This window comes from Chroicocephalus ridibundus, chromosome 1 (assembly GCF_963924245.1).
Source record: "Chroicocephalus ridibundus chromosome 1, bChrRid1.1, whole genome shotgun sequence".
In the NCBI taxonomy this organism is placed as follows: domain Eukaryota; kingdom Metazoa; phylum Chordata; class Aves; order Charadriiformes; family Laridae; genus Chroicocephalus; species Chroicocephalus ridibundus.
In genome coordinates, this window is record NC_086284.1 from 153,588,911 (window position 1) to 153,603,332 (window position 14,422).

The 14,422-nt window shown below is 44.3% G+C and overlaps 1 protein-coding gene across 14 annotated transcripts in view; it reads right to left on the reverse strand.

Annotated features, from left to right (window-relative positions):
* Positions 1-690: 690 nt before the first annotated feature.
* The window catches only part of WNK1 (WNK lysine deficient protein kinase 1), a 107,309-nt gene continuing 93,577 nt past the window's right edge, over positions 691-14,422 (reverse strand). For 7 of the 14 annotated variants that reach the window (XM_063318690.1, XM_063318708.1, XM_063318663.1 and 4 more), the window contains 7 exons: positions 13,690-14,348; positions 12,556-12,758; positions 11,104-11,298; positions 9,748-9,840; positions 7,313-7,354; positions 3,942-4,129; positions 691-3,634 (listed from right to left, as the gene is read on the reverse strand). In XM_063318690.1, the coding sequence (XP_063174760.1) occupies positions 3,320-3,634; positions 3,942-4,129; positions 7,313-7,354; positions 9,748-9,840; positions 11,104-11,298; positions 12,556-12,758; positions 13,690-14,348 (1,695 nt within the window). In that variant the 3' untranslated portion in view covers positions 691-3,319. The remainder of the gene's footprint in view (positions 3,635-3,941; positions 4,130-7,312; positions 7,355-9,747; positions 9,841-11,103; positions 11,299-12,555; positions 12,759-13,689; positions 14,349-14,422) is intronic. The other 7 variants (XM_063318719.1, XM_063318770.1, XM_063318780.1 and 4 more) reach the window with 4 other exon arrangements.

Below are 14,422 nucleotides of genomic sequence, written 5' to 3' on the forward strand. Positions count from 1 at the left end.
GCAGCCCTGGCTCCCTTCCACCCCAGAGAGGAGGGCGAGGGACCCAACAGGAAAAGAGGAGTAGGACTTTTCCCTGTCCGGGACAGGGCCTGCCCCAGGCCTTGCAGCACACCCTGCTTGGGCTTCACTGCCGAAGGGCAGCACAGAGCCCCCGCTCAGCCGCCTCCACCCCTGCTTCAAACAGGGAGAGACACCAACAAGTTCTTGACTGTCACAACGGAGCACGTTTCTCTGTTCGGTCACTTCTTGACAGTCTTGGCCATAAAAGCAATCGCATGGCTCACGTTACCCCGCGCACCTCCTCCCAGTCCCATAGGCCCCTCCTCTCCGAGAGAAGATCCATTCCGTGAGTTATTCTTTCTAGTAGCCAGTTTAGAGTATTCTATTAAAAGGCTCATTATCAATCACTGCTTTTGAGAAGTTAACGGTCACATTAAATTGGGTTTCTTGTACTTTCCTGTGATAAACTGATAAATTGGGTTAATCACTCCAGGAAGAGGACGGGGAGGCTGGAACCTGCTGTTCAACAAGAAAACCCACGGCTCAACAAAAGCGGGTTTGGTTTATTTGAATGACTTCATTAAATAATTCTACAAAGGTAACAAATCGCAGCACAAAGCGCAATCATACAAGAAGCGCAGTGCCTGGGTTTAGTGCAAAACATACAACTAACTACAGCCAGGGAAGCCCAAAGTTTCAATTCATTTTATTTTTTTTATTTTTTTATTGGTTTTTTTTTTTTTTTTACAGTGTACATTGTTAAATAATGTAAAGAAAACGCTTGTAATTCAGAAACAGATTTTATGTGGAAAAAGATACTCAAAGTGTAATATTAAACAAAATAATTTAACAGTTCAGTAGCATTAGTTTATTCCTCTAGACTTCAGTTATTCATCCACAGGAGGGGGGGGAGGGGAAATAAATCAATGGTAAATAAAACCAGTTCTTGCATAACATTAAGTGAAAAAACGACCTCAAACTTATTAGATCAAAATTAAATAACCACGTGCTGCATCCAGCTGATTGGTTCCCCTTGTCACAAACACTCCCCTTGTTTCGTTACTGCCCCGGGTTTGTCACCGCTCCCGTCTCCAGAGCTCCCCTCTCCCCTGGCGCTGGGTGCTGGGGAAACCTCCCCGCACCCCTTCAGAGGGAAGGGACACCCCCCGCCCTTGCTTCCTCCCCGCCTTCCACCACACCATGAGCCTCCTCTCTCATTCTGCGCTTCAGTTACAAATAAACCTCCCAAAAATCTGTGGAACCGGGAGCCCCCCACTGCCTCGACACTACCTTTTCCCCCCCTCGGGTGCTGGTTCGTCTCCAGCCTGTAAAATAAGTGACAGGAAAGGAACAGATATTGCGCCTTTCTTTATAAAAATAAAAGTGTGAGAACATCCGCAGACAGAAAAACTCCCTGTTAAGGCTCCACAGGGGAACAGCCCTCCCAGAAAAAAACAAAACAACAAAGAAACAAACGTTCAGGCAAGTAACATCTCTGTGGTGCACCAGCTTCCGGGGTACCCGTGGGCTGCTCCCAAGTACCCGGCAGCTGCTCTCTCTTCCCGCACAGCTTTTCACAGCACGACATAAATACTGGCTGGTATTATTTTTTACTTTGAAGAGGAAACCAGTATTATTTATTTTTCTTTTTTTAAATATGAAAAGGGAGAATGACCAAAGCAGAAGGTACAGTACAGTTACTGAGGGGTGACAGATAGTTACAGTCCTGGTACCAGCTTGAAATTTGTCAGAGTGAACAAAATCGTAAATCCTCCAAATGAGAGAGGAAACTTCTTGATGCCGGCTGTTTCAAGTACATCCATTGCCGGCAATGGACGTTGCACCAGGACAGTCTATTCCTGGCTTAAATGGATTTTACCAAAAAAAAAAAAAAAAAAAAAGAAAAAGGTAAGAAAAGCAATCCCAGCAGACGAGCCCACGCCAATGAGCAATGGCACCTCTCCCTCAAGCCACATCCTGACCAAACATCTTAACCACTCCGCTGGTGGAGTCAAACTGCATCTTAAGTTGGGCCTTTCCCAAAGATACACATTCCCGCCAGCCTCTCTCCCTTTCCGATCCTGCCTCCGTAGACAATATTGGTTAGTCTCGTTTTAGCTTCACCCACAACCCTCCGTTTCCCACCCCCACCTGGCCCCTGTCACACCAGCAACTTCAGATCTGCCCGCCTGGACAAGTTTCCCCAACACGCAGAACGTTGTTCCACAACCCGCTGCCTCAATGACTCCCCACCCCCCCTTCCACGCACCTCCTCTAAACGGTAACGGTAGCGCTAAAGAAACTCCAACGTCCCACCAGTCACCAGGGACGAATCGTCCCTCCTCCTCTGAACTTGCCCTCTGTCCACCTGGGGGTCTGCTGGGAAGACGATGCTAACTGCAGAAGCAATAGAAGTCCAAGGCACTAAAATATCCAGCAAGCATACTGGGAGAACAGACAAGTATTCAAGTACATTAATTTATACAATTTTACATTCACATTTATTTATCTAATACAATGAAAATACAAAGGAAAAAGTTAAAGTGTCTCCAATAAGTATAAGGATATAGCTAGCTTTTTTTCCCCATTTTTTCTTTTTAACTTTTTTAACCCTCTATATTCCACTCATTTTTAAACTACTGTTGTCCAACAACATTTATATATCACAGTGTTTCCACATCAAAACTGATGGTAAGTACATGTCCGCAGGGAACTTTTAAAAATTTTTAAACAATTTAAATTGCTCTAATGCTGCAGTCAAAGCTGTTAATATCTTACTTAAAGCAGTAATGACCTATCAAGCACGGGCTGCACTGCAAGTCCATTCGTGTGCCCCGTCATTTCGGAGCCAGATACGATTGACTGGGGAGAGGGAGAGGAGGGGGATTCGGACAGCTTTTCTCCTGGTCTTGGTTCTTCAGGGAGAGATGAGAAGCGTGCTAAAGCCTCATGCTAGGACCCAGCTCTCCCACCTCAACACGTGCGGATTCAGCCTCAAACCAGAGAGAAATTTTACAGCGAGACCGCATTAACTGACCCCGTGACTTCTCTTCACAGGTCTTGTTCCACACAAGAGCGGAACCCCTCGGTCAAAAGCACTGTCCCATCATAAGGATGCCGATCATCCTCCTCCCCGCCCTTAAAAGCGTGTGGGGAAACTCCCTTCACAGAGAGCTGACAGCAATGGTTGGAAAAGAGAAAATTCATTCCCAGTCTGGCAAGCTACCAGTTCATTGCAGCACTAGGAGTTGATACAGGGCCCCATCTCCCTCCCCATGTCCTGTCCCGAGGTCTAGCCAGCACGGTCTCCCAGGCGCAGCTAAGTGGTCCGCAGGTTGGAGCCTGGAGGGTTGCTGATCGATTTTTGCAAATTGCTGATGTTGAAGCTTTGCAAAGACGCGGCACCTACGGGCTGGAACTGGCCGAGCGGCGGTTGCGCTGGACCACCCGTCCCGCTCCACGGAGCGGCAAAAGAGGCTGTTGGATAACCGTACTGCTGCGGAGGGCACATGGCCTTTGTGAAGGGACCTAAAGAGGTAGCTGATGATGCAGAGATGGGCGTAGCACCCAGGGAAGATGTCATAGAGATACAGAGCTGACCCGGCGCCGAGAATTTTCTTGCCATTCCAGGGCCCTGAAAGAAAACCCAACCCCCAAGAAGAGTTAGGCAACCGTGCTTAAAAACCACAGCCTCACCCCTTGGTCCACAAGCCGTTCCCAATGGATGTTTACAGGAACACACCACGCTCCTGCTCTTTAGTTATCCTTTCCCCTTCCGCAGCAGGTGACACAATCCTGCACGTAAAAGGTACAGCCCACAGTTTTCTTGAGCAGTTGTCCAAGCTACACAGCAACTCTCCTCTAGCTGCATTTGACACCCTGATGAGATAGCAACGACACTGACAGTTTCTTACCATAAACATTCACGGGTTACATCTTACCTCATAGTTGCTATGTCCTTTGCCAACTTTCTTGCCAGACAGGTTCATGGCATCTCGGGCCCAGTTATCTACCAGCTTGTGCAGGTCATCTGTGAAAGTCCCTTTCCGGCTTGAGGCAAGAGCAGCAGGCTGAGACTGGGGCGCTTGGCTGTTCACTGTAGCCCCGACTGTGTTAGTGCTGCTGGTCCCTACAAATACAAAAAACCAGGAATCAACACTTAGGTTAAAGATCATCTTTCTCTAGTAAATGTAAGAAATTGTGGTAATGGTACATCACTAGAGAGCCAGTTAAAAGTGCCATGCAGATTAATTCTAAGTTTCAATTCCAGGACACACTGAAGTGGGAACTGCAAGGACTCCTACAGGCATTTTCTCAGATTTAGAGTATTCGACAGATATGTTCACTTTTCAAGAAGTGCTGCAAGTAGTCATCTTAAGAGGGGAATGGTAGCAGCCTACAGGTCTTTGTAGGGGAAAAAGATTAGATTTCAGCACTGAATGACAGTACGGTCACGTCATTTTCTCATCCTACACCTTTTAATTAGCAGCAACCACTATCGACACAAGTCAGTTCCACCTTGGAGGACAATGCTGGATGCTGAGTAAGGAGCAGTACAATCAGCATCACCAGCTGCTCTGTAGCAAATTATCTCCACTTTGTAAAACAAAGAGGAAAAAAACCACCCAGATTACACAAAAAAGCCACAGTGAGAAACAGCAACTGTTGGTTCCAATACTGCCATACTTATGTTCTTGACGATAACCAGATGGGACTGTCTTCATCCACCAAACAGCCAGGATCAGCAGGGGAAGTCTGCACTGCATTAAATTTTTGCTTTTTGCCTCTGAAAGCATTTTTTTGCCATTACGTTCAGATTTCCTATGTCAGAAGAACAGGCATTTCAGATGCAAACAACCAATGCAGCTAAAAGAAGGCAGAAATGAGAGTAGTTCCTCAGACACGCTTTGACAAGTTTGCCCTATTCATCGGGCTGATTGTAAGAACACAAAAAACCCTTCACATACACACCAGGCTTTGGTTCTGATAGAACATTTGCTGAACGTTTTCCTGCAGGAAAAAAAAAACACAAATCTAGAAGCTTTGTTTTGGATAGCCTCACTGTCCCCCTCACACTTATAAACAAGCAACTGCACTCATATTTAAGTCTTTCAAAGGCAGACCTCACAGCAGGAATCAAAGAAACTGTACATTATCAAGCATCCTAAATTCCCAGCAGTCTTGCCAAGTATCCTCATTAACAGATGTGGAAGCGATGGTTAACTACTAGGGCAGGCTTTTCTGAAGGACGTGGTAAAGGCAGAATGAGTCTACTTTTCTCAAATCCTTTTAGTACAAAACCAAACAACAATGTAAGAATCTGGCCACTGCAGTGCTGAACCCAGCACTCCCTGCAAGCACACATCCTCGCCTACTTGGTTCTCAAAGTTCCTCAAACATTTCTACCCGCTCACTTGGAAGACTGCAATTGGGAAATCCAAGAAAGCCCGAGTTTATGGCAGACATTTCTGAAGAAAACTCATTAAAAGCAGAACATCAAAGATGCCAGCAATGAAAATCATCTCTCTATTGCAAAGGCCGAATGACGGAGTCGCTGCCTCTTGTCTGACAGCAACTTCACCTGTTCCGCTTTCTCTGGCTATCAGCCACATTCCTTGCAACCACCATTATCAAAAGAAGAACTGGCTCCAAACCCCTGCAGGAATGTTTCGTATCGAGGAGTGAATTAGGAAGGTGACGTACTTACTATGCAGGACAAATAAGCAAAGTGTTACTGCCTCTAGTAGTGCTGAGGAGGGAAGGATACGTATCCCTCCCACCAGGTCCAGCTCAAGCATGGAAGTGGTTCCCGGTCTAGGTGCCCACAGGTGGGGCAGCAGTTGTTACAGGCAGGCAGACACATGCAACACTACACACGGAAAAGAAAGAATAAGGTTCCCTGACCAGGGGGTGCAGCTGCAGCTCAGAGGAACAGTATTAGAAACACTCTGTAAGGCGGCGAGGAAAATCTACAGTGAAATAACATGAACCTTAAGCATGCATCACGGGTAAAGGGCTCAGAACACAGTTATTAAATAAGAGCAATGGCGTGAAAGGTGAAATTAAAGACAAATGAGGCTAAAGCAACAAAGAGGTACTTGGTGGAGCTGCCAAAAACCAGTAACAGTCACATTCCACCATGAGGGTTCATGCAGGGATTGACACTCGCTTTCATCCTCTTCAGATGGCCAGTATCTGCTTTTGACATGTCACGCTTCCACTTTAATCAGTGAGCGCACAGCTTACAACCCAGGATCCTGGACCTCTGCTGGAGAGCTTCCTCAGGCCACAGAGGGGAGGGAATTAGTCAAGGTATATACGCTATAGTGCGTTCATCTGCAGACGGGGAAGATCGTTTAGGAAAGTTTGAGTGTTTTGAAAAGGACTAGATTGGTTCAGGGTGGGAAAGGTGGGAGGTTGCCAGAGCTTTGTCTCCAGAAGTGATTTTGCTAGGGAGCTCCTGTTTCAGGTCGCAGACAGAGGCGGACCAGCCTACACCATTGCAGGTGCGCTATACAATTACTAAAGCTCCCATGTAACGTCAATTTTAAAAATGACTTCTCAGGAATTTCACATTTTAGCTCTGAGGTAGTCACCGCCTGCAGAAACTGCCATCCAGAAGAGTCTGAAAAGGAAGTGCTTCAACTTATAGCATTCAGTGGAAACAACCCCCCACATTCCTGCTCGGTCACAGCAGCCGTCCCCAGTTCTGCTCTGACATGAAGGATCTGAAGTGAAACAAGCTTCTCCCTCTCCAGCCTGCTACCTATAATGCCTTCATTCTGCCCTTTTATTTTTTCCCCCATAAGCCAGCAGTCAAAAGACACCTTTAAAACAATCTTAAGTGACATGAGCGCACACAGGCTTTTCTAAACTTCTCTTGCTTTGGGAGACACGCTGGAGAGCTCTGATGGCTTACGCTTACTCTTTTAAAATGTTGAAGGAGCGTCTGCAATTGGATCCGTCACTAAGGTGGGAAGCCCCATCAGATCTGTAGACAAACCAGCTGCTCAGAGGTACAATTCCAGCACATTACAGCGAGCAACTGACCCTGATGCTCAATTCGCTCTCGTTAGCGATGAGCAAAGAGTAACACAGTGAAGGTGAGGTTCTGCCTGCCTCCACTTGTCTGCAAGGGTAGTAGCCAGACTGTTCAATATACCAACGACAGAGTACGCATTAGAGGGCATAACATAGACAGACAGATGCTGTGCTGGAGACAGAGTCAGGGAGGTAAGGCTTCAGTGACCAGAAAAAGCTGATGAATAGCTTTACAATCAGGAATCGGAGATAACAGAAATAAGATAATTACTACAGAGCTGGTTGCAAGGACAGACTTTTTTCACCATCTTCCCTGAAGCACAAAGAGAGAGTAATTTGTTAAAGATAAGAGAAACAGTGAGAAATGTTTAGTATCAGCAAACAATACAAAAAGCTTGGTGAGAAACAGAGGACACGGCACAGCAGGGCTCCTGTAGTCACCACTGGGACATTCTAGGAAAAACCCCAAAGACTGGTCTGACAGTTGAATCAGCTGTACTTTGAGAAAGAGAAGAGGCCCAGCCTCCTACATATGTTCTTCAGAATTCCCAAACCATCCTGAAGAACGTCAGGAGACATTACTGTCACAACTGGCTGTTATCACATAAGGAAAAGCAAATACATGTTCCATTTTTGTCAGGACATAGGAAGCATTTTACAACTATCAAAGTTCAACCGGTTTACAACATGAAAAAGATTTATTTGATAGGTCAAGTGCTTTTGTTTGCCACCCTGTTTTCTCAGATCCGTGGAATAGTTCAGACATTCCCTGCCAAGCTGTATCACTCTGTTTCTCCAGCTGCACATTTAAAAGCATCAATTACTGCACTGTTTCCTCAACACCGCTGATTCTAACCCAGCATCTTCTCCAGTTGTCACTCTCCACAACAGTCTGCAAGAGCATTTCAAGGACAAGACTCCAGGAAGCAGGCGACCTGCAATAAGCCAAATGCCAGGCCAAGCTGCGCCATGCCTTTACAAGTATTACCTGCTTTTACAGGACAGCTACAACACACTTTTCGAAAAGAATCCATTTCTCTTAGCACCAGTCCCATAAGCAGGAGATATACATGCCGAAGTACTCCCATAGTAAGACGATGGTCAATTTGCAGCAAGCTAAGGCCTTCTAAATAAACGATAATCTCACATATTCGGTTCATTGTCAATTCTAGAAAGGAATGGCTGTTCTTTATATTCCCTATGCCAAAAGAGGACAGGCCAGACTAAAGATGATTTTAGAGTCAGCTTTGGCAAGAATTTAACTTCTTCCAAGAAAGGAGCCATAAATCTTGAGATTGCAGATGTCAGTTAGCGCACATCTGCACATTAGTATACCTAGCAAAAAAAAAAACCCTAAAACATTTAAAGCTGCTCAATTTGAAAAATTAAATGCCAATTAGTACTTGCATTCACAAATCCAATGAAGTGGGATAGAGGTATCATTGCAAAACTGAACAGCCAGGAAAAAAAGTGTCCCCTCCTTCCGACTCACTCCTTTCTCAGAGGATGGAGCCGGTGGCATTGCAGCTGTCTCTGCAGAAGGTCAGGCCTAGTTCCACCGCACAGCTCTCCGGCTCAGCCGTGCTACTGCCAACTGTAGCGAGACAGATGCGTGGCACCGTCACGCAGTGCAGCAACTGAAGGTCTCTTCACAGCACTTAAAGATTTCTCATATCAAGTCATTCCAGAGGGTGGGAAACAAATGTCGGACATTTAAAGGGTCCAGCCAGCAGAAGCAGCACAGGAGATGTTGCAGCACTCCCAATAAAAAGCATCACATCAGCAGCCTCGGCTCAAGCGTATCATTACTTCAATCACATCAGAAGTTTGAGGCTCTCTTGTAAATCTGCCCTAGCGTAAGTACAAAGGAGTGTGAGAAGGGCTGCGAGGTAACTCGTGAGGGTTGATAGGATGTCTGAAGATGTCTATTTACCCACCTTTACTGCTATTTGTTGCACATTTAGTGCATCTCCAATTCGCAATAAGAACTTCTAAACCTGGGCCCATTAGTAGATAAGGATCTTTTGAGTTTGCCTGCCGATATTCTCAAAGTATTTTTAAAAACCTCAACACTTCAATCTTTAACTATCCATCTGCTAATGAACATAAGTAGTCAATATAACTGCCTACAGGTGGTATCAATGCCTCTGTAATCAGCTCTAGTGCTGAGAACACGCAAAAAAACACATCCAACTTGCACAATAAGTATACTGCTGAAGGAATTCAATGTATTCCCCCCCATCGGTTACAGTAGTGTCTAACAAAGGAATAATCTGGAAAACAAATCTTTCTCGTTGTTCCACTAGAAAGACCACCTCCCCTCCAAGCCTCATGTCAGCTAACATTGCTGAAGCCTAATTACTAAGGCAGGCCAAAAGAAAATGCCTGTGCACCCACAACTTGCTAACTCTCCCCAGTTTCTGTCATTTCACTGAACTGTCCTGAAAAAGTTTCCACCAAAAGCTTAGATAAAATGAGTGCTTGTTATTGCGAGTTTAACAACAGAGAATATCTAACACGAGAACCCAAACTTCTAAAGGTGTGCTAAGAGCAGCTCAGCTGAGCCATGGGATGGGAGGGAATACAAGGTGGTAGATGAGAATGGGCTGCATGAAACAGATCCAAGCAGCAGAAAAAAAAAAAACAACAAAAAACGAAAAAGACAAAACAAAAAACAGACAAGGAAGGAGTAAAGGTGTTACACACAAAGAGCCAAGCAGGGCGTACTCAGAAATCGGGTCCTCCTGCCACCAGGCTTGAACGTCACTCTCTCAGATGCACAGTTAAACTTCGCACAGCCTGTGAGAAAACAAAAACGGGAAGAACAGAGAAAGGAGGGGAGAAGGGACAGAAACACCACTACAAGATGTTAGCAACTTGAGGTTGGAAGGGTGAAATGCATTAACATGACACACAAGAATAAGCCTCAAAGTGTGAACCAAAGAGTGCGTAGACAATATACGGAGTGAAGAGACTCCATCCAATACCTCCAGACATTAGGCCAAGTTTGCAGTGCTACTCTCCAGTACATAACCCAAAAGTAAGGTTGCAATCTAGAGGAAAACCAAATCATGGCAAAAGTATCCGATTATAAAAGGTACTGCACAACTATAGATACAGGGAGATGATTCAAGCAGCTCCAAAATACTTGAAACAGTTGATGAAAAAAACCTCTATAGAAAATTCTTCCAAAAAGTCTGTTTCCATTTTCTGTCTGTACTTCTCCAGTTTCAGCAAAAATATTCATTAGAATTGATATGTTCAATCAGTCTATGGCAAAGCTTTTCAAAAAGATGTTCAAGGGGGGAAAAAAAAAAAACCTGCAACAGCTAAGTTCAGAAAAGTAAAAGAATCAAGCTACAGGCTATCATCCCCCAAATGAATGGCAAGCAAAAAAGCCCTCCCTACTAAATAAATCAGAGCTGTGTCTGAGAAATTATTTGATAACATACTAACTAATAACAATCAATCCACGACTTGAGTAAATGAACCATTTAGTATTCCTACCATTCCATCCTCCTACGCTAACTCTTCCTTCCAGGATAATTCTTTAACTCACAATAGCACAACATCAGCCTATTTTACCTTTTATTGTTAACAATTCCATCGGCAGAAACAGCCAAAACAGTCTGGAAGTCTAGAAGGACTCTGAGTCTTCAGAAATTTCCTACCATTTCAATTACGTTAACTCCAAAGCTCTTCTGCATCCCCTTCCCCAAATTCATCTGTCCCCTCCTCCCTTCAGCCAACACCTCTCCCCCATGTCAGCAGAACATTCCTTGCCACCACCATACTGCACTCTTTGTCTTCTCCTTGATGCTTTCATTACAGCAGACAGGGCCATGTGCTATATATTCACTACTTCAACCTCTACACTTCACTTATGTGAGAAGGTAGAAATCTAGTTGCAAAAAAAAAAAAACCACACACCCATATCAGCCTCCACGCATAGCCTGGAGACCACCAATATATTGTATGTTATGTATTATGTCATCAAGTTGATCATTTCTTCACCAGTAACCAAGGTGCAAGTCTCAACACTAATTCCATTTAAAGTCTTACCTTGGCCTGGTGCAGAAAGGCTTGGTACTGAAAGGGCACCATCACTGGTAAAGGCAGAGTAGAGATTTTCGCTAGAAGGTGAAGGTTTGAGGGGCTGTAACAATTGGTTCTGCCCAGTCTCTGGCACACTACCAGGAGGATGAAGAGTCTGCTGTGGGGGCAAGACTGACGGTGCACTTTGAGCTGACAGATTGCCTAGAGGAAGAAGGAAGGCAAGAAGTTGTTCAACATTTCAGTTTCCCCTCATCATCTTTGAAGCTTCTGTCATTGTTCCCAAGGAACAGGAGAAAAAAAAAAAACACAGAGGAAAGTTAGTCTGGAATGTTTACTAGGAGTGAAGTCGCTACCAAGTAACTCAATCAGTTGAGGTAGTGATTACAGTAGTGACACAGGAAAAAATGCTGTGATGGGAGGGGGAAAAAAAGGGTATCATCCTCTGGTCAAGCATGACAATCCAGGCAACAGAGGGGGAGGGAACTACTCCAGTTTCTGAGGAAGCAGTAAGACAAAAAAAAATTCTTATTTACTTAAATTTTCAGGCAACTCTGTGCTAGCTCACCATCATATGCTCACACATAGCTCTCCTATCATATGACAAAACAGAATTGAGCAGACAGGGTGACTGGATACAGAAATTGCAGCATGACGTGGCATTACCAAAGTGAACGTGCAGGAAGCAGTAACAAATATTCCTGCTCAGAGTCCTGGCCCTCCGATATTGTTTACTCAATGCTACAGGATTTGAGAGACATCTACAGTTACCCAGCAAGCATCTGACACCCATGTCATTCAAACAGTAAACAGAACTATTTTTGAGTTCTGTTTATTGTAAAAATTTTTAGTAAGAAAGGAAGCCTTGACAATTGAAACTGTTTCTCAATTTCTAAGTACAAAAAACAATGCAAATCCACTAGAAAAAAAAATCACTACTTCAACATTCACCAATTATGTCTAAGTTTCTGAAGTAGGACACTGATAGTACCATGCTTTAGTACTACTAAAGTAGAAAAAAAAATGCCTCTGAAGATGACTGAAGAGACCAGCCCCATTCTGCAAAATCAGTTTCAGAAGGCAACAAGAGCAGTTTATCTTAAAAAAAGCAAAAGATTAAGAAATAAATCACAGTTTTCCCCCCACACTGTAAATTTACACTGTTCTTATCAGAGCCCTACAACTAATCTCTAAAAAACACAAATCGCAACTTTAAAACTGCTCTTACAGAACAATGTAACAGCATCTTTCACAAGATTACAAAAGCCAGAAGCAAGACCAAATACCAAAAGCAATTTCAAAAATGATGTAGTAATCCAGGCGGTGGAGGAACTGGGACACACACACACCCACTCCCTCCAAAAGACAAGGCGGAGCAACGGAGACACAGACATAGATCTAAGAATGAGAGATGGTACCTTGCCTGTTTTATCTACTCAAAAAAATTGAAGAGAGTCTTACCTGATAGCTGAGGACTCTTATTTCCCTGGGAGCTGCTACGACTGGACTTGCTGCTTTTTCCTTTAGTAGGTCGTCGCCTCCTTCCGGAAAGGGGTGCAGCTGGGGGAATAATTACTGCAGGTGGGGCCTTTCCCAATTTCATGTATAGTGACTCAATCTCCTGCTTCTGGCGGCTCTGCAGCTCCTGGATCTCTTTAAGGTGCCTAACAAGTTACAAGAGAGCATGACTTACAAAAATTGTATGTATATGCACGCACCCATACAGTCCTTCCCCTCCAGTCAAGCTTGACTAGGTCCTTTAGTCAAACTCCCATTAACATTTAAGAAAGGAGGAAATAAATCTTTTCCACAAATAAACACCAAATGCACGTGGCAGAGCCTTGCCATTTTCCATTCTGCCCTAACCCTGGCTAGAATTCCAACACAAAGTTCCCAACATTGTAATCATAATACCAGGATAAACGGAAGTACAAACAACAACATACATCTACTGTAGAAGATCAAATCATTCAGCATTAAAATGCTACAGGAACAGCTAGATTACTCATTTTCTGAGACATATGGCATTGGAGATTTCTACATTTGTATTTCCTCAGGTTTTCAGAGCAGTTGCATACACAAGATTTAAAATTGCTAGCTGCCCTAAGAAGTGTTCAACCTCCAGTATAAATAAATCAGTAGATCACGTTGCTTGACTTTAATTTTTTTCTAAGGCAACAAGTATTCTCCAGAAAAGAGACCCATTAGATGTGCCATAAGTGCATATTAGAAATGCAGAGAGCTGAGTGTCATTTTCAAATGAGACACCACTATTCCCACTATTAAACTTCAGTGATATGCAAAAGCTTCTATACATCTGCAGTCTTATCCACAGTGCAGCAATCAATCTACATATAGACACATGCAACAAGGTTACAGGACAGAAAATGAAGCACAGCAAACATGTATATACCTTTTTTGTTATAATTATGTACTGCTTTCCCACTACAGAATCTTACTTCCCACATAAACACTGACACCAGGTCCTGGTGACTGACACCACCTGGTGTCCAGGTGAAAAGTAAAGTACAGATGAAATTCATATTAATCCTGTTACTTTATTTTGCATAAAACCACAAGGAAAAAAAGCCTTACTTCTCCCGTAACCGACGGAGTTCCAATTTCAAGTCTTCATCTTCAATATCGGACTCATTGTCACTGCTCATGTAGGAAGAGTTGAATGAGTTGCTAAGGCTCTGAACAGGGAGGCTGATCTTCGACCCCAGGGGCTGGAGGGAGTCTGGGCTCCCTGAACCATCATCCAAATCCTTAGCCATCCCACTCAGGAAGGCAGCCTCCGGTTCTGAGGATGGACCGTTCATGTGCGGGGACTGCCTTGACTCCAACTCTTTCTTCGGAGTTGCAGCTGAAGAAGCAACTTGTTCCAAGTCCACAGAGAGCGGAAGAGTCATTGGCTCTTTCTCCGCACAGCTGACCTCATCCTGAGTCTTTGACACCGAAAAGCGCCCCACTTGATCCGTTGTTGTTGTTACCTGAAAGCGCCCGACCTTAGTAGGCTGACCAACATCTGCCGGTAATTGCAGCACAGGAACTGTCTGAGGAATGCCATCTACCACATCCAAAGAGGAGTCAGTGACAGCCTCACTTTTCCGACTGCCAGACTGCTTTACCAGCGTACTCTCTGGGCTACTGCCAGAAAGAGATGAAGAATCAGCGGAGGTGGTTTCAAACTGCACCGGCTTAGTTTCAGGTTTGTCACCCTCTTTTAGCACATCATCCACGGCCACGGATACCTAGAATAGAAATGCAATCATGCAGACTTTCTTAGTTCTTCCTTAACATGATGCTTTTATTTACCTTAGGAGTA